At 35.8% G+C, this 26,415-nt stretch overlaps 1 protein-coding gene across 3 annotated transcripts in view; it reads left to right on the forward strand.

Annotated features, from left to right (window-relative positions):
- Window positions 1-26,415, forward strand: part of LRBA (LPS responsive beige-like anchor protein) — a 395,253-nt gene that overhangs the window by 84,260 nt on the left and 284,578 nt on the right. For 2 of the 3 annotated variants that reach the window (XM_035325418.1, XM_035325421.1), the window contains exons 30-33: window positions 8,824-8,957; window positions 17,711-17,789; window positions 17,906-18,039; window positions 19,840-19,901. In XM_035325418.1, the coding sequence (XP_035181309.1) occupies window positions 8,824-8,957; window positions 17,711-17,789; window positions 17,906-18,039; window positions 19,840-19,901 (409 nt within the window). The remainder of the gene's footprint in view (window positions 1-8,823; window positions 8,958-17,710; window positions 17,790-17,905; window positions 18,040-19,839; window positions 19,902-26,415) is intronic. The other variant, XM_035325419.1, reaches the window with a different exon arrangement.

A 26,415-nucleotide genomic window follows, 5' to 3' on the forward strand; every position in this document is an offset into this window, starting at 1 on the left:
GCATAGCATTTGTTAACTCTCCTCCCAATTGTCTCCCTTTCCCCATCATCCTCCCTCATGATCATTGTGCTCTGACATTTGAAGTGGCTCTGTATTCCAGTGACATACTTACCAAATCTTGATAGATTAGGTGCATTTATTCAAGCAGATGGCTTTTAGAAATACCAAAGATAGACTGGTGCTTCTTCAGGAGAGTGCTTTACATTCAAAAAAAAATCCAAGTGGTTTTTTTTTTTCTGTACTATCAGGTGTTATCTCTCTTCATATTAATGGTAACAATGTGAGACAGAGCAGACGAAATATCTGCAAGGTAAAGACTGATACAACAAATCTATGATATATCAGATGAATAAACTTCTAGTTTAATGCTGTCATGTGTCACTTGAGAAGATACTCAGCTCATTAGCTTCCTGATTACATTTTTCCCAGTTTGAAGAAGAGAAACCATACATTTTATGTTTCCTAAATTAGGAATTGGCTTATGAGTGCTGCTATACTGTGCACATTTATTTCCTGGGTCCTTTAAAACCAACTAAAATGGATGTTGAATAATTTCAATTGTGTGTAGATTAGCATGTGCGTTATCACACAGCTATATCTAGTTTCTGTTACTGTGGGCCTGCAAAAGCATACTGGCTTAATAATAGCTAAGAAATGGACTGATAACAATGGAGGTAATCAGCTAGGTGTCCTTCCACCAGTGCAGTACTCCCATACTACTTTATGAAAATGTATCTGTGTTCTGCCAAGGGCCTACTTTAAATCTATCAGGCTTCATTCAATAGATATATCCCTAGCCTGTTAGATTTGCTGTTTTATTGTAATAACTAGAACACTTTTTTCATTTTGTTTTACTTCAATATACGTCTGCCTTTCTTAATACTCAAATGTACAATGAATTTAAAATGGGCATTTCTTTTTTCTTTTAGATTGAAATCCCTTTTTCTTGATAATGATTTTGGTGTCCGTTACATCAGTCTCATTAGCTCATCTTTTCACAAGTACAATAGGCCATGTTGTCTTCTACTTTTACTGGCTTTTACCTCTACAGGACTTCCAAAGACAGTAAACAAAGCAAAGAACAAAAGAAGGAATCTCATAATATTCCTGCCTCTAGAAAAGCCTTATTCATATCCAGAAATCCTGCAGTGGATCTGGTGGGAGGGAATGCTTGTTACCAGAGTAGTATTTGATCTTCTCTTTACTCATGGATATCCTTTGGCTCTGATGTCTTTGCAGTCTGTGGCTGCTGTTCTCAAACTAGCAACCTTAGATGACCAAAGAAAGAAGTGCAGCTCTGCCAGTGGTATGCTACAGCTGTCTAACATGTCTTCTCAGCTCAGATCTCTTTTTTGAAGAGGGGAAGAGATGGTGCTTGTTTTCTGGCTAGGTTACAGGTGGTGTGTGCTAGCTTTTGGTCCACTTGCTCTGGTCTCAAAGTAAATAATGTGTTCTGCTCACAGTGTTGAACAGGAGGAAATGTTCAGGGAGCAGTGGGAGGATGGAGGTGGAGGGGGAAAATGGGAAGGGTAGAGACACTGAATTAGAACTTGGTCTCTCTGTCCTTGCTGCTTTTAGTACTTCCTTACAAATACCTGTTGTTGCTCTTCAAAACAAGTGGGCAATTGATGTGAAATAGCATGCAATTTTAGTCTGTGACTAGTGTTTGTCCTCAGAAAATTCTTACCGTTTGTTATTGAATAGTAGAAATTTGAACTGCAAAAAACTTGAATTGCAGTATAATTGGATTTGGTGAAGCAAGTCACTGAAAAGTTGAACTGCTTGCTGGTTTGCCCTTTTACCTCTCCAGTGCCGCGCTATCCTAGATGGACTCTTCTTTCCTTTTCCCATCTCCAAAGTGCCAGACGTTTTAAACTGCAACTCTGAACACTGCTTAACCTTGAGACAAGAACAATCTGATGTTTACTCTGTCAGATACTGAAAGGAAAGTAGTTTGAAGGAATACATACAGACACGTGAAAGGAGTGCTTGGAATTGTGATAGTGGTGCATAGACTGAAGCAGTAAGGCAGCAACACACTTGTGAATGGGAGAGCAGACGGCAAGCAGTTTTTAGGGGCTTACGTAGCTCCATTGACTGCTCCACACCATTGTGAGGGTATAGCTATTCTTTGACTTTTTGTGTTTAAAGGGAGGGGCTAAATATGTGAGGAGAAGGTCATGAACTAGCATAAAATATTTTGTCCATCAGCATTTGCATGTGACCTTGTTAAGTCAGTGGTTCTTTGTTTCTCAGTGGCTTACTATTTAATTTCATTCCCTTTATGGGCCTGTCAGGTAGACAAAAGTGTACTTAATGATGTAGAAGTCTTATCCCTAGACAAGTATAATCTGGTAGTGACATGCACAATCTTGCATCTCTGGTAAATATGTTGATTTGTGACGAGGCATGTTGCTAGCTAGTAAATCAGTTAATCAAAAAGATAGAATAACTGCATATATGAAATATTTATATTTAAAATGATATATAGAGAAAAGTTCCATGACCACTTCAAAGTGCCTATATCTTTAGGTAGTGTGACTCTGCTTAAAATATAAGTTTATGCTCTGAAATGACAGCACAGTATTTAGTGACAATAGCATGAAGGAGTTGTGCCAGCGAAAGAAAAACCTTTTACAGGAGGTTGTAAAAGAGTTGGAAATAATAGCTTTTATCTCTGGGATGCACAAAAATACTAAGGGTACGTAGGAAAAGTTTGGAAAAACAAGCCTTAGGATGCTCTCTAACTTTCTGCGATGGCTTAAATATACTCTGTCTGATAGCAAACAAGGTCTGTGAGTTACTGTTTAACTTGTTTTCCTTTAAAAAACAACAAAACAAGAAATCACTGTGGTGAAAGTTGTTCCCATCTAGCAGTTTACCAGTGGGGTATCTCTGGGAATTTCAAAGCATCTCTCTGATCCTGCATTTATCTCAGGAATGCTGTGTCAGAAATCAAAACTCTCCTCATATCTTAAGGATTATCAACTTCCCAACCATAGCTGGAGAGTATACAGTAACAGCTATGTGAGTGAAACCTAACTGAAAGGCTGCCAGGTTGCAAGCCTTTGCAAACAACTACGGGTGTGTGTTCATTCCCATGCCAAAAATCTCCCCCTTATCTTATGTGAAGATACAATCATGTGATTAGTGGGTGCCAAGGGTTTATCGTGATGAAGTTCAAGACTCACATTGGCTTTTCCCAACATCCCCAGGGACATGAATTAATGTTCCAATTTCAGTGGGTCCTACAACAACAGTTATCTTACTTGACCATAATTTTGTAGGAAAAAGGGGGGACTATTGTAAGCAAATTTAAATAAAATAGCAAAAAAAAAAAAACAAACAACAAAGCTAGGATAAAGAAACAACAACACACAAAAACAAAACAAAACCCAGAAATTTCTCATCAGTTTATCTAATAAAAAGCATAACCTGTAGCTTGCCATTTTTATTGTTCATTGTAAAATAAAAACTTGGTCTCTCCTGGTTACTATTGCTCTTTGTGGAACCCCTCAGTAATCATGTGATTATAGGAAGCTGATGCTGAGGGTTCTAAGGAATATAGGCTCTTAAATCATGGTAGATCTATGGCTAAGCTGTAACTTACAGAATAGGTATGTTAATAAGCTTGTTTATCTTTTTTGGAACATTGTGAGCTGCTTAGGTTGGCTCTGTCAGTGGTTGTGTTAGTCATTCAGTGGTATGCCTGTGCCCTTGTCATGGCTAATTGGGGTATTTCGCTTATATATCAAATTTGTCTTTATATGGAATTAATATGTTAGGTGTCAGTGATTTGGGCTTCAAGTATAGCAAGAATGAAGTTCTTGTTTATAAGAATGAGTCTACCAGGCACAGGTGGGGACAGAATATGAGAATGAGGAATTTGTAGATCAAGGTGTAGGCAGTTATGCTGTGATGAGAAGTTCAGCTCCTTTGGCACCCCAAAAATCTGCATTCTGCAGGAGCTGAAGAGGCAACCATTTGAAGTCTTCTCCCTGCCAAGCTGATTTTAAAGCTTCCTCCCAAAATGATTGTATTCTTTCTATCATCTTTTCTTTTCCCTCTTCCCTCCTCCCCTCTCCTGTGATCTCTCATGGTTTTGAGACTCTCTTATTCTTCCTTTCTCCTTGGGTATTTCAAGGGAGACTTAAGAGAATGGGTATTATCTACAGAGAGCAGAGCCTATAGAATGACACTGACATGGCAGGCTGCTTTCCTGGCTCACGAAGTAGGGGTAAAAATAAGTCTCTGATCTTCTTTACCGGTCTTTTGCTCATTGCTTAGGAGCCGTGCAGTGGTCATCATTCTGGTAGCCTGAAACAGGACTAAATTCTTTTGGTTTTGAATGAAAACCATTATCCCTTAGGGAAACAGACAAACTGTCACCTGTATTGCTGTTCAGTGCTAAAAAATGGAATGCTGAGATTTAAATCCATATAAATTCCTATATGTCAAGAGGAATTAGAGCTCGTGTAAGTATTTTGAAATTATAGTGAGGTCATCGGTTTGGCCTGGCCCATGTTGTATTAGGAATACTTGTGTCAGTCCCAAGGAAAATCTGTAACTTAAAATATATTTAAGATTAATGGCAGACTTGCCAACTTCCAAAGTATAAATATTTAGGAAAAATGTGCTCAAAACTTAGGAGATATTTATAGTTATTTTGTATTTTTATGTTGAAACAAAAATCAGTGATCATGAAAACAAGAAAGCTTTCAGTAAGTAAATCCTTATAGAATTTGGCAGAATAGATCATTATTGTGTAAGCCTTTGTCTGTGATGGAAGTCAGTGTTCAGTGCAGTGGTCTGTGCTCATTCAGCAGTGAATAATTGTCTGCAACACGAAGGCTTCTTACACTTCAGCATAATTGGGACTAATAACACACTGACCTTCTGGCTAAGATGTATTTATGGTGGCTAGTTCTCACTATGCCTGACCTACGTTTATCAGTTCACGTGCTGTAAATTCCTACTTTAGACCTTAAATTTGATTTTAAATTAAAAAAGGAAAACATCTGATAGTCACATGAATGAGGCAACTAAACTTTTGTTTTTACAACAGCGCTGGAGGTCTGCTTGAAACACATCTTAAGAATATTTTTGTGCATTTCTTCTGGATTATATTATTTTTTCTTTATCTGAATATTATGACAATGGATGTCATAATTTATAAATGCAACCAGAAAGTATAGAGTTAACTGAAATGATGTAGTACTTTAAATGTTAAGGAGTAAAATATATTGATGGTTTTCTTCCATGTGAGACATCAGTAGCCATGTATGAGGTTGCTGAATTTTTGTTGTTGTTCTGATGAAATTAACGCATAATTACAGAAGCTTTAAAAACATTTTTGTAGATATACCGAAACATACTGCAGGGCCACTTATTTCTGGATACTCTGTTTGTGTATGTAGCACTTCTTAACTTTATAAGAAGTACTTGGTAGGTTAGCTACAAAAAAGAAATCTGTGTACTCTTTGAAAGCAAGTGCCCTATTTGATAGAAGCTGAAAGCACATTAATTTCTAAGCCACTGTTTGATTTATTAAAATGATATATTTATCATATTTTCCATGTAGTTTATTTATTATGCTATTTAAATGTGATTTTCCACTGTCGTATGCTTTTCTGCTAATAACACTGATTTTACTTGTGTTAGCATTTAAATAATCTTGTAAGACAATTGTTTGTGCAGTTACATTTACACCTAAATATTCAGGAAAAAAAATGGTCGTCTGTCATGCGGTTGGAGATGTACATTACAGTAAGTAAACTTTAACACAATTAATGCAGTAAAATAATTAAGTTGCTTCAGTGTTTTAGTTCATTGTTCTTGCAATATTTTTGAATCAAGAGATTTTGGAAGCTGGCCAGAAGACAAAGTACATTCAGGGCTTGGGATTTCTTTACATCATGTTTTTGGATAATACCTGGCTCTTCCTTTTGCTGTGTGCTTCAAATTGACACTTTGGAGAGGGAAGCGAAGGAGAAAGAACTTTCAAACCTTCGTAGGTTTGAAGGTGAGAAGGTATGCAAAAGATCTTAGATGGCAGAAAGGTTATTCACTGCTGTCTGTACAGTGAAGGAAAAAAAGTAGCACCTCTAATTCCTTTGCTTCAATGCACCTCTCCTTAGGTAGCTGTACAGGATCTCACAACTTACTGAAATTGCTCCCTCAGTACAGCTATGCTTAAGCATGCTGAGGGTCAGTAGGAGTTTACAGGAAGGAATGATAATATATAGTGTTGTGTCAAAAATAGCACAGAAAATTGAAATCTGTTATAGTTGAGATTTCCTTTTGTCTCCATTGATTGCCACGTACAGAGGAGCAGCGTTAAGGTAACAGATCCATCTGTACACAAGCTTCCTTATTGCCATGCATTTCCTGAACTGTGACTTGTGCTGCAAGGAGCTTCTTGTAGTAACGCTGTCCCTGGCTAAAACTCCATCTTGATTCTTCAAGCATTTTCATTTCTGCATTTTCATCCAAAAGGGGGAGACATCTAATATCTGAAATTAGAAAAAATTCAGCCAGTTGTGTATGTATAGTATATTTAAGTTGTAGGTCAGAGCTGGCCTTGAAGACTTCTTAAGTACAAGCTGCTTCAGAGTTGCTTGGGCTCTTAGTAGAATCCTGCAGTAGGATCAGTAGTGTTCATAGACATTCAGAGGACACAGCCATTCTGATTTGGTGTTTTGAGAAAATTGTGCTCAACTTCAAGCACTAGAAATGTAAGACTTTCTAACTGTACAAGAGACCCTAGAAGGTAATTTTGTCTTCCAGTTTAAAATTAATTACATGAATTATATATGTTTTAGACAGATGCTACCTATATGTGCACAGTTGCCGTCTGTGTGTGGCACCAGCATTTGTCACTAAACATTCTCCCATACCACCTTGTATCCAATATAATTGCGGCTGTATTTCTTAGCAGGAAATGGAAATTTGTTTCTGTAACTTAGTGGATATGCAAAAAAATGTTTTCAGCTTGTGTTTTGAGACCACATACTACAGTGCAAAGCATTTGTAACATGTCCATTCAATTTGGATTAATATTATTGGTCAGTATCTCTTGAATTGGGTAAAAGAACCTAAAATCCGTAAGGGAATACACCTGGATTCCAGTGCTGCATCGTGGATATTGGGGAAATGTCCAGATGTTTACTGTGTGGATGCATTTTCTTTCTACTAAGTAAACTTCCATTAATTTCTGAACCCTTTTGAGATATTTGAATGTGCATTACAAAATTGCAGTAACACTTTCCAGACAGCTAATGTCACAGAATACTGAGCAAAATATTCCCTTGTTATACTTGGGTAATGCAAAATTAATTAGTAATGTAAATATAATGCAGAAGTCAATCTGAAAAAAGGATTTTATTTATTTATTTATTTATTTTAGATCGTTGTTTTGGGGAAACAGACATGAAAAAATCGTGGTTTAGGCACAATATCCTGACTTGGGGCTCAGGTGTTGTTGCTTCTATTTTTTTAGTGTATAGTTAACATTAGCAGTCACCCTTATAATGATGTGACATGTCCTACCTCCCAGTATGGCGGCTGCCTACACCTGCCATTAAGAAGGGTTGATTTGATCAGTAACATGGTCTAGCTTCTGTGACATCCTTTGGATGAACAAGGGAGTCAAATCTTTTTTTCATGCTAGCAAGACTGATTTAAAAAATACTGGACAGAACTTTTTTTGATTGTTATTATCACACCTGAATTTGGGTCAAGTTTCCAAGTTACTTTATTTAGAAAATGAGTATTTTAAAGCTATTAAGGGAATTCTTTCAGTGTGTAGTTATAGTACTGTCAACAAAAGATGTGATTAAATAAATTGAATGTTGAAGACTTTCAGCTTACGGTTAACACCAGGTAATTAAAAGTAAGCGCTGCTGTGGGAGTGCATTATATATCAGCTGTACTCTTTACCTCATTAGCTGGGTTTTTGCATGTTTATGGAGCTAACTTGCAATTAAAAATGCCTTTAACGTATGCTTAACAAGGCCTTTTAGGTATTTGGAATAAAGTACTACAATTTAATTGAAATTGGTATAGCATAAATAGTTGTGTTCGTAATATACGAGATAAATCTCCATGCCTAACTTGTCACTTTGCATCTTTTCCTCTTGTATAATCTTTAGTGCTGACTATAAGCCCTAAAATTAAACTTACATAAAAAAATGGAGATTCTTTCTTCAACTCTGAAAAGCATTTTGATTTATCAATCAAGTTTTCTTTATATAACAAGTTAAACTCAAATTTCTGTTATTAGCTATATTCATATTTTTATGTATTATTGTATTAGCTATATTTGTGAGTTATGTGTTAATGTTAGTATGTGCACTCTGAGATTTTTGGGTGATTTTAAACTTTAGTAGATCCTTCTTCAATTAACATTCAGTTTTGCATTAGAATACCAGAAGGAGTATACTGCCTGGGCAACCCTTACTGTTGACTGTTGTCTTAGTTTTCATTGTGAATCCTGTGGTATCTTTTGTAAGTAGTTGTTTGAAGTTAAAGGCAAATCTTGGGAAACTAAGATAATAAGTAAAGCTTACTTGCAAGTCACTTATCCTGCTGATCCTGTAATTATATGTTTGTTTCTCAGTGATTTTGAGAAAGTGGATTAGATACTAAACTCCCATTGCAAACTAAACCACAGTGAAGTGTCCTTTAGGTTAAGATAGATTGCCAAAGACGGTGACAGAAGAAAATAGAAAGGGAACAGTAATTTGGCAAGACATGGAAATGTATGTCCTAGATCATGTGTGAACCTTCATACAGTATTATTTGTCAACTTTTTGTCTTCTGTAGGAGTGTTGTTGTACCACCGAAGAAATCAACCATTTCCTCTTCTACAGCTGCTATGGGTATTGCTGCAAATGCTGTCAGCGTGGTTTCTTCTTCAGATTCAGCCCAAGCCCTAGATTTGTCAGGAGAATCTCCTGGTGAGTAAAAATTAATTGGATAACAAAAAACCCAACTCTTCCATGCTTGCTTCCCCTTTCCCTACCATCCATTTGAACACAAATGAACTAGTTTTTGTTCCATGATCTTCTAATCAAGGTGAGTTTTTCAGTATGTGTCCAGGTATTAAAACACTGTAGATAGAAGAGAACAACTGTTTTTCAGACATGAAGTCATTAGTTGTTTTCAGTGGTAATACTGATTCAAATACATCTATTAGCTGCCTATATATCTGTCTATACGTGAGTCTTGCTTATATTAAGAACATTGATGGTTAATGCTGATTATATTTTCTTATTGGGTAATGTGTCAATCTGGGAAGATTGTATCTTAAACGTTTTTTTTTAAGCTACTGGAGCGTATGTGATATAACATGTCCTAAATTATCAGGTCAGACAAAAGGGCCTTTGAGACCTCTGTATCCTGCATGCTACATTGTCTGTATCTTTGTTATATGCTCTCATATAGCAGCTTGCAGGCCTGCATTTGGTATCTGTGCGTCTAACAAAGACTGGTACCAGGTACTTTACAGGAAAATAAATGTGACTCTAGGTTAAACCGGACCGATTGTCACTGACATTACATGGGTTCATGGATATAAGATTTAATTCTTTTGGATGTTTTCTGATCATTTATCACACAGATTGTTTTATTATTCTTAGTTTTGATGCCATAGATACACAGAAGTTAAAAATAAATAAATAAGAAAAAACAAAGAGAAAACAACCCCAAACCCTTCTGTTCAAAAAGCAATAAATTACAAAAATAATGCTCTATTGTAAAAAGTTTTTTTAATTTATTTTTTTTCTCTGGGGAGGGGAGGTACTCATTTTACCTCCTAGCCAAACAAATGTAAATGTCTGATCCCATTAATGCAGTATAATTACAAAACTTCTCAAACAGATTAAGAAAAACAGGAAAACAGGTACGCTAAATTAACTCACATTTAGTCTAAATACAACATTCCTTTTTTGTTACATAAATATATATACTTATTTATAAACTGTAGGGTATGTGTCCAAGGATATATTTGTTAATGCTTAGTAAGACTGGAAATTATATAGAAGTGTTTCCAATAGCTTTAGCCTGAGGTCAGATTCAATGTTGATGCTGAACTAATTGCTTTGGACAGTTTTTTCAGTGGAGACAAAATTGAGTATGTTGTTTATAAGCAATTGGTCCTTTGAACCCTTACTCTCTCTGGTTGTTCCGTATGAGATAAATGATGTTTAACCTTATACGCTGTGTCAAAGGCATGCTTTTCTACTTAGCCATGCTTAAGTCGGAAGGCTGTGTAGGCTCTCATGATTGTTTGTGCCCATGAAGTTTAATGTCAAGACTTAAAACTGATTTGCATCTTAATCAAGGAAATCTCAGTTTATGTCTGATTGTTGGTGTTACTTTTCAATGTTTGAGCTCCCTGTTTTCCATTTTTATGATCTTACATCCAAATTTCAAAGGTTGAGGAAAGAATGTAATCCATTCTCATGTCCTTTTGTGTCTGGAAGTTATTTCTTGTCATTTTAACTACTCCTTACATTTCTTAGAGATTTTGTTCCAGCCAAGATAAATGAAATGAAAAGCTATTGAAATCTAATATGTTCTTATTCTTTGCAAAAGGGAGAATCCATTTAGTCACTGAAATCACAGGGGGATAGCACTATGCAAGTCCAAAAGTAATATTTGGACTAGGAAAATAAGGTATCTTAAAATGCTAAAGTGGTTTGGGGAAGATTAACTCTTAGCAGCTGATCTGTTTTTAAAACTATAAAACCTTACCTGCTCTGAAACCGTTGTTGAAAATAATTTCTAGTGCATTAAATTCGCATCTGTTTACCCAGGTTAGATATGGGCTTAATTATTATGATTTCTGAAGTCAGTATTTATTTGCTTTTAATTGGAACAAATCAGATAAATACTGCTCTTCAGTTTCATTCAATCTTTTAAAGAAGCATAGAATAAGAATAAATGTCCTGGTGCCTGTGGAATGTATAAGAAATCCAGACAATAAACAATACTGATGCAGTTTGTAACAGTGTGGCTTCCAGCACGTCTGGGAGTTTTGGCAAAAAATGGACATCTAATCTGAACTGATATGAATAAAAAGAAACTAATCAGGATTAAAAATATAAGACATGTTTAGACTGGCAATCTAATTAATTAGAAGTAGTGAAGGGATAAATGAAATCATGCCTTAAACTGATTAAAATGTATGACTTTCTTTTTTTTTCTGCAGTAAAGTAATGGCATGGAAACAAAAAAAAATGGAGATACTGTGTAGTTTACATTTGTGTGGCTCAGGTGAATAGCACACATTTAAATTTGGAATATTGTTCTGTATAAGGGCTTTAACCTTACTGGAGTGAGAGTAAGTGAGCTTCCTATAAAAACAAAATTAAAGAAATTTCCCTGAGTTCAAATCATGTTTTTCCACTCATTTTTTGTCTCCCTGCAGCAGACAGTCAATGCTTTGTCCTTATTTTTTTTTTTCTTTTCAGTTAACATTTATTTTAAGTCTGTTTACTTAGTCATTAAGGAAGAAAAAATCTTTTTAAAAGCAGCTAAGACTGAGGATATATGTTAGAGAATGTAAGTTGTGAGCTTTCACATTTTTATATGAAGGCTATTTTAAACATTGCTACTTTTTAACATAAATTTTAGCAGCTTTTTCTTATGTCGATATATTTTATAAAGTGTTTAATAAGCATTTGTTTGGTATGTTTTAAAAATGACTAAGCAGATAGAACCTTTACATGTAATGCTTTATTGTGTAGGTTTGAATTGCTTTACTAAAAAAGAAATGAGAGGAAGATATAAACACTGAAATAAGATTAAACAGTGAATGACAGTGGTTTTAGTTGTTTATATAATCATAATTTGGGAATAAGTTCTATGCAGTATGTGGGCATCCTCTATCTGCAGGTGTGATATCAAAACTGCATGTTGCAATATGAGTCGGTCAGTATAGTTCCAGAGGTCTTCATTGCTGTTTGCCTGTGCTCTGAATTCATCAATCTCCTTCCCCATGTTTTCTTCTAAAATTTGCATCTTGCCTGTAGCTCGAGGTCTGTGAGTATCTCAGATATTTGACCCTGAAGATTGTCCTGAGCTCACTGGACTTTATATCGAGTGGATGTGACATGTCCTGGCCTACCAAATAGGAAGTGTTGACAAGTTGGAAAGATAACCATCTAAGCTCACACTGATACTTTGAAAGAGGGCGAAAACATGTTTTGGCCTCATACAGTGTGGCCTTTGAGCAGAAGTTTCCTCAGCCTCACTTATTCAATCCCCTGTGTATTTCACAGCACAAAAGTATTTGTATTTCCTCAATACGAATCTGCCCCTTGTGGTTGAAACTTGCCTTTGACTATGTTGCTGATGATCTTTGGGTTGGTCTTCTGCTGGAATTGTTATCCCAATTGTTAAAGATCCTGATAATGGGTGGAGAAAATAAAGCTTCTTATGGCCCATGTTGAGCTGATCATTTGTCTCTTACAGAGAGAGCATGGTATTGAGCAGAAGAGTATGATTTACTAGTGATTACCCAAGGTGCAGGAAATTGAGTTGTTTCTTACTTGAAATCACTGTAGCCTGAATGTGAGATTGGAGTTTCACACATACAGTGTTCAGAAGGGCTATTGGAAAGGCAGGACTTGCTGAAGGTGTTTGAGCTATTGTGAATGTGCTAGTGAGATGCTTGTAATTTTGTTTGTCCCTTAGTTTTCTTTTTAATTGTTTTGGTTACAGCTGTAATGTTCTGAAGTGGCATTAACTTTTTTGAACTCCTTTTCAGTTTGCATTCCCAGTTTTATGTGATGCTCTGAGCATCTATGTTTATGTTGAAGGATTTCATATGTGTATTATTACTGTTTTACTCTAAGGAATGTAATCTTGAGACTTTTCCTGTTCAATTTGCTTGCTCAAGTATCATTTTTTATAAAGAGGGAGTATGAAAGGTCTGTAGGAGGCAGGAGTGAATTGCATCTTGTCTGTGCTGGTGCTCCAAGTGTAGAAAGTGCTGAGAAGTTCCACTCAGTTTCTGTTGTCTGCATCCTCCATCTCTTAACAGTTTTTGAGGGAGGGAGGGAGAGGAAGAGAATACAAACACACGCACACTTTTTTTTTTCTTTTTTTTTTTCTGCTAAGCCATACAGAGCTGCTAGCAGGATTTCTGCTTCTCCTGAGTAGAGGTGTGGTCTGTTACCCATAGTCTGAAGTAATAAAATAACAAGGCCATGTCAAATGCTGAGGTAAAAAAGGAGGTGGGTGCTTTGAAGGAAGCTGGGAATAAACATTAAAATGAGATTTAAAAAAAACAAGTTGACTCCTTTCTAGTCCTACATACAGGAAAATGTAAGTTTTCTCCCACAGCTTGTTTCTTTTGCAAAGAAGAACGGTGTTTGTTGTTTTTTAGAGAGGTGAAAATAACCTTCAAGTCTTGCAATAGAATAAGTTAGTGGGAGACAAGCAAAAGTAAGAGAAATGAATGCGAAGTGAGTTACATCAGTGCAGTAGTAGTTCAAGAAACTCATTGAACTACAATAACTATTTCCAAGACCATTCTGACTTGACAGTACCACTAGTTGAAGGCTAGTTACCAAAAAGTTTCATGACACTAAAAAAAATCTCAAATGTTAATGATATGCAAGGGAAATGGTTTAACACTATTTCAGCATAAAAACAGCTTTAGAACAACTTCACTATAAAGTGCACCATTGTTTTATGAAATCTGTTTTGGTTTAACCTGCAGACGTGTTTATGTAACAGATCCCTTATATTAGCTTGTAAAACTTTTCATTGTATTCTTTCAATTTACACTTCCAGTCTTGGAAATGTATTTTTGAATGAGCTCATTATTTTACCAGGTACTCCTGTCATAAAGGATATCAGCATATTTCCGTATGCTAGGTCTGTTGTACAGAATTAAGAAGTGTAGTTATTTAATTCAATTGCTTGTTTGTTTTTTTACCTTGTCCCCATCCTCCCAGACTAAAATATATCATGCACTGCTTCTGTATTGCCCACACATAGTTTATAAGTGCTTATGCAAAAACATAAAGATCTTAAAGGATCTTTAACAATATTTTATTGCTAGAAACATTATTTGTTTAGACCCTTGGGGACCTTGAATAAACAATAAGGTTTCACTGCAAGGGTGCTAGACAGATGATCTATTTGCATTTTCTTTTATGTTCTTGCTAATGTCTGTAAAACTGTCAGTTTGAAGGAGCCAGTTTATCAGTGAAAGGATAAGGAAGAGATAAGTTGGTTTAGTTCCACATGTTTGAAGTAGCTACTGCACTTACCCACATGTGTGTTGTGGATGAAAATATGCTACTGAAGTATTTTTTTTTTTTTTTTTTTACTAAAGGCAGAGAAATATTAGAACAAAAAGCCATTGCTGAGTTATTTTTCCTTGAAAAAGTGCTTTTACAAAACTGAAATTGAATACAAAAATTACTATGCATGGTAATCGCATCTAAAAAAAAAACAGCTGAAATTCTCACCTGTGATCAATCTGAGATTCACTTTTTAGTGAAAGGTATCTGAGTTTGGAATGTGGATTTATGCGATGATAAGCATGAAGAAATATCACTTCATGTAGATGCCTGACTTACGCTTTTGTCAAAATCAAATTATCAGTGCTTTTTTATGTCTGTATTTTATAGTTGATTTTAACTTAAAACTTACTAGAGTTTTCCACTTACCCACATTATAATTAATCTTTCTCTGTTATGCACAATTTGTTTTGATTTCTAGAAGGAAAAGTAATGCTCTCTGTGTTGTCAGAGACTTCCTTTACCTGTCACCATTTTTGCCAGTGCTATTGTGTTTGAAAAAACATTACCTCTGACTGAGTGCATGTCTGTTTATTAGCCTCATGATAGCAATTATGGCATTTCATTGTCCTAGCAGGTGTTTTCCTTGATTTTTTTTCTAATTTTTCCTTCAATTATTTTGCTCATGGCCTAAGTACTGTAACTGACTCCTGACGTTGTGCTATGCTACTAAAGCCTCATCTATTTATAATGATAAAATGATCCTAGTTTCCACTGTGCATTTGCTGTGGTGGGATTTTAGTTGTATATACTTTTGATGACCTTGACGTACCCAGTAATTAGTGCATTACTGCTCACAGATTTTATGTGTAATAAAAAGCATGGACTCATTAGATAACAAAATAGTGTGTATGTTGACTTTCTTATTTTGGAGGCTTTGGCTACAATGTCAGTTTTGTATTTTGTTGAATTTCCCCCAGCAGTGTGCAGCTTTCAACGTATGAGCAGTGTATTGGCAGTCAATTATTGGACATGTGGACTTTACAGTTTTTTTTAAACCAGAGGGACTTTTTTAGTGAGAGCAGAGATGCTAGGCATTAGGGAGAAAGCTGTGAGCTATAGTTAAAATATTTAAATACAAAAGTTATCAAGATGAATAGTTTTCACGTCTCAGTCAAACAGGCAGTTGGGAAAAGGTGTTGTGTGTGTGTGTAGGTTACAAAAGTGTGTGTCAAAAAATCAATGTCAGTGTCTATGCAGTATCCCACAAACAACTTGAGTCTTTTGAACCACTGAGTCATGTAGCTTCTTCCCTTCTGTGGCCTTTGTTTTCTATTTCTGTAAAGCAGACTGTTCTAATTTTCAGCACATCATTTGAAGGCTTTTCCTTGAGGAATACCAAAAATGCTTTTTGGTGGTTTGACTGGGTGAAACCTGACTGTTTTTCTTCTCTTTAAGGCATTCTGTCTATGAATGCTAGTTATCAGCAGTAGTTTAAAAGTTAAGATTGAAAAATACTTGCAGAATCTAGCTATCCCACATGACATTTTCAGAGATGTATCTTTGTTTTGCCTTGATTATATGAATTATTTTGGAAAGAATGCACAGAAATTAAAATTCTACCTTACTTTCAGCCAATGTTTTGTTCCCTACTTTTTTTGGTCCCTCATTCTGTATGGCCCACCTGAATTTCTTTCTGACCCCATCAACACATGCAAATGTCCAAAGAAGAGCTTCATGGTCAATTTAGGAAACGGGTAAGCAAATGATGTTCACAAAGATATCTCCTACCTATGAAGAAAGAAAAAGAAATAAGAACTTTTCATCAGTTTGATGTATTGGTTGAATTTTTTAGTTTCTGTGTTGCCTTTGTACCAAGATTAGAGAAAAACATCTTCCCCCACGTGGGAAAAATACATTATTGAGGGCAAACTGTCTGCAACTGTTTTGGAGCAGAAGCCTGAAATTTGGCAGGAGAAATAACTGCAATATTAAGGATGTGTCCTTTGCCAACCTTTTACAAATTTATTCCACTTCAGTCAAGTAGAAAGACTGAGAAAAATTGCAATTGACACATTTTGGTAGACATTTTCAAGATCTTAACATATTTCAGAAAGGTTGCATTTAGCCGAGTTTGTGCCACTGGAGGTGGTGTGATCAAGATTTTTTTCTATAGTTGTAGTTCTGAGAAGGGTCAGGTCTTTGCTAAGCTAGATGTGAGAACTGAAATGATTGAACTCTTTTCTTTCATGCTTCCGCCCACCACCCCACTCCAGCAGCACGGCAATCTGAAACTGGCGAGGTGAGAGGAAAGAGAATAGGACAGGGCCTTAAGTTGGGAAGAGATAGGATTGCAGATGGACTAGAAGCAGTCGTGCTCCTGGGAAATGCACAGAAATCCGTCTGCTAAGATTCATTCCTTTCTATAGTTTGGAATGCAATGGAAGATTTGTGAGTTTCACCATTCCTATCCTGTCAGCAAATATCTGTGAAATCTCTGGCTGTCTTGCTTACCCCCTCTCCATCATTGCTAATACCAATCCATACTGCAGTATGAAGTTTGTGCTTCCCTTTATATATTGAACAGAAGAACTTAGTATTTACAGATTCCTACCCTGCTGTGTAGTGTCAATGTGACATAACAAAATTGCGTTTTTTGTGTAGGTGTAGGATACATAATTGACAAGCTTTTCTATCAACCTTTGAATAATTGATGTGGCCAAGTTAATAACACACAAATTAGGTTATACCACTGCCATTGTGCTAATGATGCTGGTAGTGCAATGGAGAAGATTGTCATAGCTGTCTTCTCAGAATCCTGGTGTGGCACAATGTAGACTGTTGAAAGAAGGTCAATGATTTTATGTTCTGCCTCATTTTTAAACAAATGTGTTATAATTTTAGGTGAAAAGTTATGGCTTTTGTGTTACTTAAAAATGGATGAACTCTTCTGGTAACCAAACCATGTCATAAACGTTACTGTTGGCTTTATATTAGTATGTAAACTATATTAGTAGTAGCAGTATTCATTAGTACTTTAAGGGAGTATTAGGTATGTAAGTTATTATGCGTGTTCCCTACTTAAGGTTGTAAGTATTCTTACATTTATTCAGTCAGAATCATAGCTGTTAAAGATGGAACCACTGCAGTTTAATCTGAGATCCTTCAAAAAATGATCTGTAGGGCTTCCTTGAATTACTTTATATTTGTGCTAGAGCAAAATTTAAAAAGCTTGCTGTGGCATAACTGGTAAATATGAATGTAACTAAATAGGGGTCTTCTGACACATAAAGTTTGAGGTACAGAGAAGTGCACAAGTATACTTAGTCACACATGTATTTTAAAACAATGGCTTCTCAGAGTTTGAGCCTGAGGCTTTAGTTTCTGGTCCAGTTATCTCAACTCTGTCATGTTTTCCTATATAATTAATTGTTTATTACACTCTCTTTTAGGAAGAGGATCATCTAATTCAAAATTGCCATCTGTCCCTACAGTTTCTTCAGTACCAGGGGATTCTCCTTCAAATATGAGGTAACTTCTTATACATCGATACCAATTCCATGTTGCAAAAACCTATGTTCCTTTCTATGTAATTTCTGCAGCTACATTTTTTTTTTTTTTGCTAATCATATGTATCTTTCTATTAGTATTACAGACAGGCTTGAACATGCTTTGGAAAAAGCTGCCCCGCTTCTGAGAGAGATTTTTGTGGATTTTGCTCCCTTTCTTTCTCGGACTCTTTTGGGTAGTCATGGGCAGGAGTTGCTGATAGAAGGTACAAGTAAGTTTCCATTGGAAAAAAAAAGTGGCTTTTTTTTGGGGGGGGGTTTATTTTATCTTGGAGATTCAAAATGTCTATTTGAATGCTGGCTCTGCCCTAGAAGCTTTCTTCCTGCCTTCCCATGCAGTGCTGTCCACAGGATTTTGCTGCATCTTCTTCCCTCTGTCTTTACTCCTCTGCCAGAGATCATTGTCATTGTCTCCTCATCTTTGCCATCCGTCTGCCTGCTACCTGTTTGCCTACGTCTCACCTGATAATTTCCTATATCTCATGTTGCACCAACTGCTGTTATGTCTTTCTTAGTTTTCTGACTCTTCCACGGAATTGTCTAATAGAAGCTGATGTCTGAAATAATGTTATGTGAGCATTAAAAAGAAAACGGTGTTAAGGTCAACACTTCAACACAGAATTAACTGTAGAACGTAGAAAGTTCAGTATACAACGACCTTGCATTTTGACTGTGATGCTGTAACAGCAGTTCTGCTGGGAACTGTCCACAGAGGATGTTATGGTGTATCTTTTGCATGTGAATCTGCTTCTGTCTTACTGGTTTCTCACTGAAGGGCAGTAAGAAAAACACATTGAGAGGAATCCTCTGCCACTTCTGAGACAATAAAGATGGAGATTCAAGTGTACAGCAACAATCGTGGATCTTCCTGGTGTTGATTTTAAATGATTGAGATTGGGATAATGGAGTTCTCTTTCTACTTGTGTTTTTCTGTCTTTTTAAAAATTAGTCTCAGTCCTGTAAAGCAGATGTTAATGTCCTTAATTTAAAAAGTCAAGTTTATTGCAACAATGTGCTTTTAGTAGTGAACACCAGTTCTTCAGATTTCTCTTAATTGTTACATCATACAAAACTGTTTTGCATGATGTAACTGTTTTGTATGATGTAACTGTTTTTACCACCCATTTTTAGTTTGAGAATTGCAGTTTTTGTATCCCATTTAGTTGCATTTTCTCTGTCTTAAGATAAACCTAACCTGGTTTCAAAGTATTTTGACTGTAATGTAGATTATATGTGCAGAGAGATGAATATATTGTAGCTTGGGTGATTAAAAAACAAAACAAACAAACAAACAAAAAAACACCAACAAGAAAATGATTGAGAGAATTTGAACTGACTAGACAAAAATAAACATGCTAAAGCTTTTTGGGGGCCAAAAGAAAAGTTACAGACAATCTCAAAACAAAAACATGCAAATACAAATAATAATAAGTCAAATTCATTTATAAGCAGTTGAGAATATATAATAGGTTACTGCTTGTGCTTCTGCTAAGGTTTAGTGTGGGGTTAAAGGTCAAAGTACTAATAAGAGTGTTTGGGATGTCTGCTGCCATGAAACAAAATGGAAACTTGATTGATAGCTGGGGGCTGAAAGGAGAATGCGCAATGGAGAAAGCAGAGGTCATAAAGCCATTTCCCTTCTCTGCATATATAATGACCCAATCCTTCAAGAAATAGCAAAATGTAGATACACTGGATTAATATAACATATGTTAACCACATATGACCACAAATGACCACAGTCTGGTCATTCTGAAATAAACATTTATGAAATTCTGAATATTGGAGGTAATGTATTACAATTAGTTGCATCTTTTAGATGTAAAGCTTCGAATTTTTGGTCCTCCTCACATAGTTTTATTTTGTGCTATTAAATAAAAAAATTGAACTGTAAGTGGTTTGTGAATTTCATCTTTCATTGCTTGTTGAGACGCTTCTAATCTATTGTACTTTTCAATATTTTGTGTTAACAAATAAGCATGTGTTTGTCTAATATTTTTTTCTTTTTCTAGGTCTCGTGTGTATGAAATCTAGCAGTTCAGTTGTGGAGCTAGTGATGCTTCTTTGCTCTCAGGTGAGATTTACATAGTGTCTGAATTGCAGTCTTTGAGCACAATGGGAATTGCAGTTGGAATTTTAAGACTAATTATTAAAAAAAGGTTATATGCAAGGCCATATTGACTTCCTAAAAAGAAAACATTTTGTGATACTAATTGTGACTATTGCGTAGGAAAGAGAAGACAGTAAGGGTTTTATGTTACCTTATTGTTGAGCGTTTACATAACCTTGACGTTGGTATACCTAAATAATTCTATGCTGTCATTTTTGTAAGATAAAATAGGATCAATAAAATATTAAGCGTATAGAACCAGACTGATTTCTGTGTCTTGGCATGTTGAATCCTCTGGGATGAGTAGAATTTTTCCTTTTGTGTCGAGGTTATGAAATGAGTGATAAATACTTTTGAAACCCTGTCATTCTTAATTGATTTGACAGGTAGTAAGAATTTGAGAAAAATAAAAGAAAGCAGTCCTGGTTGTCAGCTGTTTGGGGCTTCCTATGTTCCTAAAAGCAAAGTGATTTTAGATATTTAAGAACCTGAAAATCACCTCTTCTTGTTCATAGAAAAGAGACAGCCTAAGGAACTTTCTTAAAATTGTGATGAAGGAATTAATTGGGTTTTCTTTTTGGTTGTTGCTTTCTTTTTTTGTAATTAAATAGAAGAATGTTTTTATTGAGCCTTTCTTTTGGTGCCTTAAAAATGATACCTTTCTGGTAGTAAATTCCCCTACTTAAAACTTTAAAATAGCTTTTTTTAATGGGAATGGTATTGGTCTAGAGGTCAAGGGTTCTGACCCATTTCAAAACCTTTGACCTTCATTTACAACCCTTATGGTTTGCTTGCCTGACGAATAAGGATAATGCAAAATTAATGTTTCTTCACATCGATTTATTCATTTTAGTGCCTATATTGCCAAATTTATTTAGAGTGTGCTGATAGACATTTCATGAATACAAATGAAAGAATCATAGAAGGTGTGAAAAATCGATAGTCTGCATTGTCAATAAAATGCAATAAGAACAATTACTTTTGGAGATTACACCTAATAGATTTTTACAATGAACTAGTGAAGAGTAGTTATGTTTTCCAGTGAGCTTATTACTAATGAACGTATGTACAACTTTGCTCGTCTAGTTTTCCATCTTCCACACACACAAAAAAGGAGCTTTACTCTGAAAGGAATTTAATATTCCTCCTGGAACTTCTGGAATTTAGTTATTTTACATATTGTGATGTGGACATTGATCACAACTTCTAGAATATGAATTTGCTGCTGATATAAACCAAAAAAAGAATCCTTGCTACCAGGAAATTCATATGCAAGTTTTATTATTCATTTATTAATTTTGTTAGAGTAAAACTAATCCGAGTACTAAATATGTGTCTGACAGCTTGGTGTTACCATTTTAAAAATTAGGTTTTGGTATGCTTGCTGCTTGTTTCAATAATTAGTGGTTGACCTTTTCTTTTTTTTTTGGTAGGGTAATCTAATCTTTTAAAAATCATGTTGTGCTCTGTACTGTACGTCACTTGTTTGGTTTGGGGAAGTAGAAAGGATAAGGAATAAATGACGTGCTCTAATGCATCTATTTGTCATACGTGTCACAGTGCCACTTAATACTAATCTAATCAAATTGAGGATATAGTGATTGCTTAGCAGTTCTAGTTGCAGAGACTTGAGGTTGTTCTTTGTGAAACAGTAGAAATAAACCAATAAAGTCACAAAGACCTGGAAGTCTTTTTAGAGTTGCATAGCAGCTGTAATTTTTGGCGCAATATGAAAAATGATGTGAGAAATGAATCTAAAATTAGCTCCAGATGTATACAGATTGTTCTGGGGTGATAATTACATTTTTCACTTTGAATTTTCCTAATTCAAAGAGGTCAGCATGGCAATCACAGAAGTGATTTATTTTGTTAAGAAGTGAACTGTCTTTTGCTACATGAAAGCCTGAGAGATATGAAATTGAATTTCAAGACGACATTTTACAGATACTGGGAGGAGATGGGGTTGAGCTTGATTGATTTTTTTTCTTTTTCTTTTTTTTTTTTTCCCTTTTGGCCAAAGATAGGGTGGGAAGTGAAGTGATATCCTTTTGCTAAAATTTTAATTAATTTTTAAGAGGAGATGGAGAGGATGAAGTGCCAAAGATCAAAAGATCAGGTCAAAAACTAGTTTTTAATCACATAAATAATGTGCCATAGTTGCAAAGTAAGTATCTGCAAATTTGATTTAAAACTTCACAAATTTGTCAGCCATCATATTGTGAAATTGAAAGACTGCTCTGATTAATAACTGCGGTGTTTTTGTTAACCTCTTTCTGAAAATTAGTTTTAAACATTGTATATGTGTAGTAAGCACTTGGTTTATTTTTCTAAAAGATGTTGATTTAGATTTATGACTGGAATAGTTTCTTCTTTCTCAGAAGTACAAAACAAAATAATAAAATCTCTCAAGTATTTTTCCCCCTAAAAATGAAAAAATGAAACTTTTCCAGGTGAAGTGATTAAAAAAAATCAGGATGATGAGAGTTCTATGAAATCGTTACACCCTGCTCAGTCCCTTTCTTGTTTAAATTTTATGTATTCAGGCATTTGGAAAAAATGTACTGCTTCTGTGTTTATATTTTGACGCATTGTTTTATGATTTACACAAAGTAAAAGGAGAAACAGGTGGTTTGAAATACAAAAGGGTTTTTCTAAGACAAACAGTTGTGTTTTTTGATAGACACACCACATTTTGAGATGTGTCTGTGTGTATACTTACATTTATATAAATCTATCAAAACATAAAGAAATCCTTCATTTAATATTACTGCAAAGTGTCCCTGCTTATTTGACATTAATATCATTTTTGAAAGAATCGACGTTGCATTCAAGGCCACTTTATAAACGCGTTGTGTTGCTCATCCTAATTCAGTCTGACACACATTCCAATAACACTACCTCCCTTCTAGGGTTTAAAACTAAATTTATGGCTGAGCATTGTGAAGTGCATCATTTAAAAATGGTTTCAACCCAAAACATCTAATAAATAAATAATGTGTATGGCTACTCAGTAGCAGACTTTCCAGACTAGAAATCATTCCATCGGATACTCAACAGTCCACTATCGGAGAGGGCTGTCAGATAAATCTTATAGTAGCTGCATTCATGTCCTGTAAATCACATGTTATTGTCTGAGCCTTCTGCCAGGTCATCTATTCTTTTCCCATTTATCAGAAATGCATACAGTACAGTGAACCTAGAAGCACCATCTAGTCTGGCTTGGCATCCTGTTGAGGTAATTAAACCAGCCAAAAGAGTGAAGACCTGTGTCTACTGTCCCTTTTAAATAAGTGACGTCAGGATGTTAAAGATGCTCACCTGCTATTGTGAGGCAAGGTTTCTGCACGGGGAAACTGTGATATCATCCTTGAAAAAAGCATTTTCATCTAGAATGGCTCTTGCTCTATGCCGTAAAACTCAAAGGGGCTCATATGAATGAGTGTGTGTTTATCCATAAAGTAAATTTGCTACTGTGCATCCTTTCATTTGTCAGCTTTTTCCTTGAAATACTTCAATGAAATGGGAAAAACTGTCTTCTTCCATACTCTCATGAAGTTTCTAAAAAAAAGAAAAATAATCTCCATTACTCACATACATGAAATGTTCATCCTATTATTGTAGATCCAAGGTGAAAAGGTACAAAAATAGGAGAAGTTCTGTTTTTTTCCTTGATGCCTTTGAATTTACAGAATTTGCAGCTCTTGAAAAATACTTCATTCTTTTTTTCTGTAGTAAATCAACTGAATTGTCACTGAAATATATGTAAGAGAACTAACTAGGTTCCTGTCAGATACATCTTTTACTTGAGAGCTTTTTTCTACTGCATCTAAATTTTCTAGCCCATAATCTTCCACTAAGTGACTCCAGTACGGTTCTGCTATTGTAAAATTTTCTAAAATAGGTGGAAAGCCACCCAACCTTTATAAAAGTTTGGCAAATAAAAATTAACAAAAACTGCATCATGCTTTATGACCCCAGCACCCCTCCCACACACACACATACACCCTGATTGCTGGTTCAGTGTAGAAAAGCTGTGTGGTTCCTCCCTCTTCTGGCCTCCATTGTTTCAAAGGGATTAAGTACACATCCTTAACAGGTGATGGGATTTAGAAAACCAAGACCAATGCTTTAATACATTTAATCTCTAGGTATTTTATCTTCTGGAAATATGTATGTGGTGTATTGTAATACAACCACATGACTGAGCTACTAGATTTATATTAGGCCTTGATAAAGTACATCTTCCACTGAGGAAATGGAAGAGGGAAGCATAAACTCTGAGGCTCCAGAAGTTTGTGTGCAAGTATAGCATCTGTTCATATGGCTCAACGAAAGATTAATACAGTCAAATATGTCATGTGCTGTGCTGATAGTTTTGGGGATTATTATTATTATATTTTTTGAAGGGGAAAGCATGATTCAAAGCTGTGTGCCTTAACATGAGGATGAAAATAGTAAAAGAAACTGATCAGTAGCATTAAAGCAGAAGAAGGAATTAATTATTTAAACAATATCAACACATGCCACACAATCATGTACCTGTGAACAAACAATAGGATTTTGTTTCCCACAAGGAAGCATGATATGATGGTAGCTAAGGTTCTGATTTTCAACACACTTTTTGCACACCATCCCCCTCCTTCGCCCTGGTACTTAGATGTTTGTAAAACTTCACAGGATCTTAAGGCTTTCCTGGTAATCTGTACTCGGAAATAAGCTTTGTATCAATGATGCAATTCCATTACCTCAGGAATGGATTTCTGCAGTGTTCTAAAATGTGGTAAGCCTTTGAATTATTCGGAGATTTTAGCTGATGTAGAAGATGTCTGGTTTTAGGTTTTTGTTATGTGCAGAGAGAACATATGTGGTGATGCTCTGTGATCTGCACTGGTTTCTAATTTACTTCTGAGTGCAGTTTGATGTGATGGATAATTATAGTGATCACTGTGAATTTTAGTTGAATTGGGTAGAGGTTACCTAAAGGGCTATATCAGTATGGTACCATGGCAGCCGAAATCAACAGAAGCACCAAAACTCTAACAATATCCTGGTTTAGATATGAAGAGAATGAATGCTGTTTGAATGTTTGTGACCCACCATTTAGGTGATGACATTTTAATCAAGGTGATATTTTTCCATCTATTACTTTGTGTTCTAATAGTTGAAAATTAGTTCAAAGGGATCTAATAATCCTTTAGATCCATGATCTGAAAAATGTGTTTATTTTGGTACAGAAGGCAGATTTTTGTAGGACATTTTGCAGCCAAATGACTTTAAATATATTTTAATACTTTTAAATTTTACTTTAAGGCCACTTAGAATCTATAGCAGTTAATCTAGTTTTTTTGAAGCAGCGTGGCTTTATTGTTGTGTCTTTTTCTTATTAAATATTACAGTGTGGATAGTATCATTCTGGTAAGAATGAATGATGAATGCAGCTGTATTTGTGTAAAAACAAACCCTAACCTTGAGTAATAAATTGATTTTGTGATAAAATACTTAGAAACATAACTTTATTAGGCAAATAGAAAGGATTAATGCTGTGACAAATTCAAAGTAGAAAAAAAGTACTTGCTAAAGTCTAAATGGATAAGTTCAGGAGAAGATGCTCTATGAATCTTGCCCATAGGTGCCCATAGGTGTTTGCCTTTTGTTAACTTTCTGTGCGAAGTTGTGAAGTATTCAGTGTTTCCAGTTCAGTATGAAAGTAGTGCACTGAGGTGCACAAAAAAATGCATCACCCACAGGTGTGCCAGGGGGTATACATATTGTGGGTAAACATGCATGTTTGTTGGCTTGTGCTATTCTGAGGAATTTGAACATTTAAAGAATATCTGTTAGCCTAGCCTTCTGTAGAGATGAGCTAGCTGTGGAAGGAAGTAATAGTATTCAAGGTCATAGAATCACAGAATGGTTTGGGTTGGAAGGGACCTTAAAGATGAGCCAGTTCCAACCCCCCTTTTCCCAGCTGGCCTCTTCTCTGGTGATGAAGCCCAGGATGCAGTTGGTCTTCTGGGCTGCAAGCACACACTGCTGACTCACGTCAAGCATTTGTCCACCAGAATCCCCAGGTTCTTCTCTGCAGGGCTGCTCTCAGTGAGTTCTTCTCCCAGTCTGCCCTGATGCCTGGGATTGCCCTGACCTAGGTGCTGCACCTTGCACTTTGACTTGCTGGACATCATTAGGTTCACATGGGCCCATTTCTCAAGCTTGTCCAGGTCCCTCTGGATGGCATCCCTTCCTTCTGTTGTACTGGCTGCACCAATCAGCTTGGTGCCCTCTGCAAACTTGCTGAGGGTGCACTCGATCCCATTATCTATGTAATTGATGAAGATATTAAAAAGTACCAGTCCCAAGACAGACCCCTGAGTCATCTTATTCTGCTATTGATTATCTAGGTTCTGAAGCTGCCTCAGATCCCCTTCATACGAAGCGGAGCTAGGCATATTATAAAGCATGTTATTAGTTGTTATGCAGG

Source organism: Oxyura jamaicensis, chromosome 4, assembly GCF_011077185.1.
Source record: "Oxyura jamaicensis isolate SHBP4307 breed ruddy duck chromosome 4, BPBGC_Ojam_1.0, whole genome shotgun sequence".
Lineage (NCBI taxonomy): Eukaryota > Metazoa > Chordata > Aves > Anseriformes > Anatidae > Oxyura > Oxyura jamaicensis.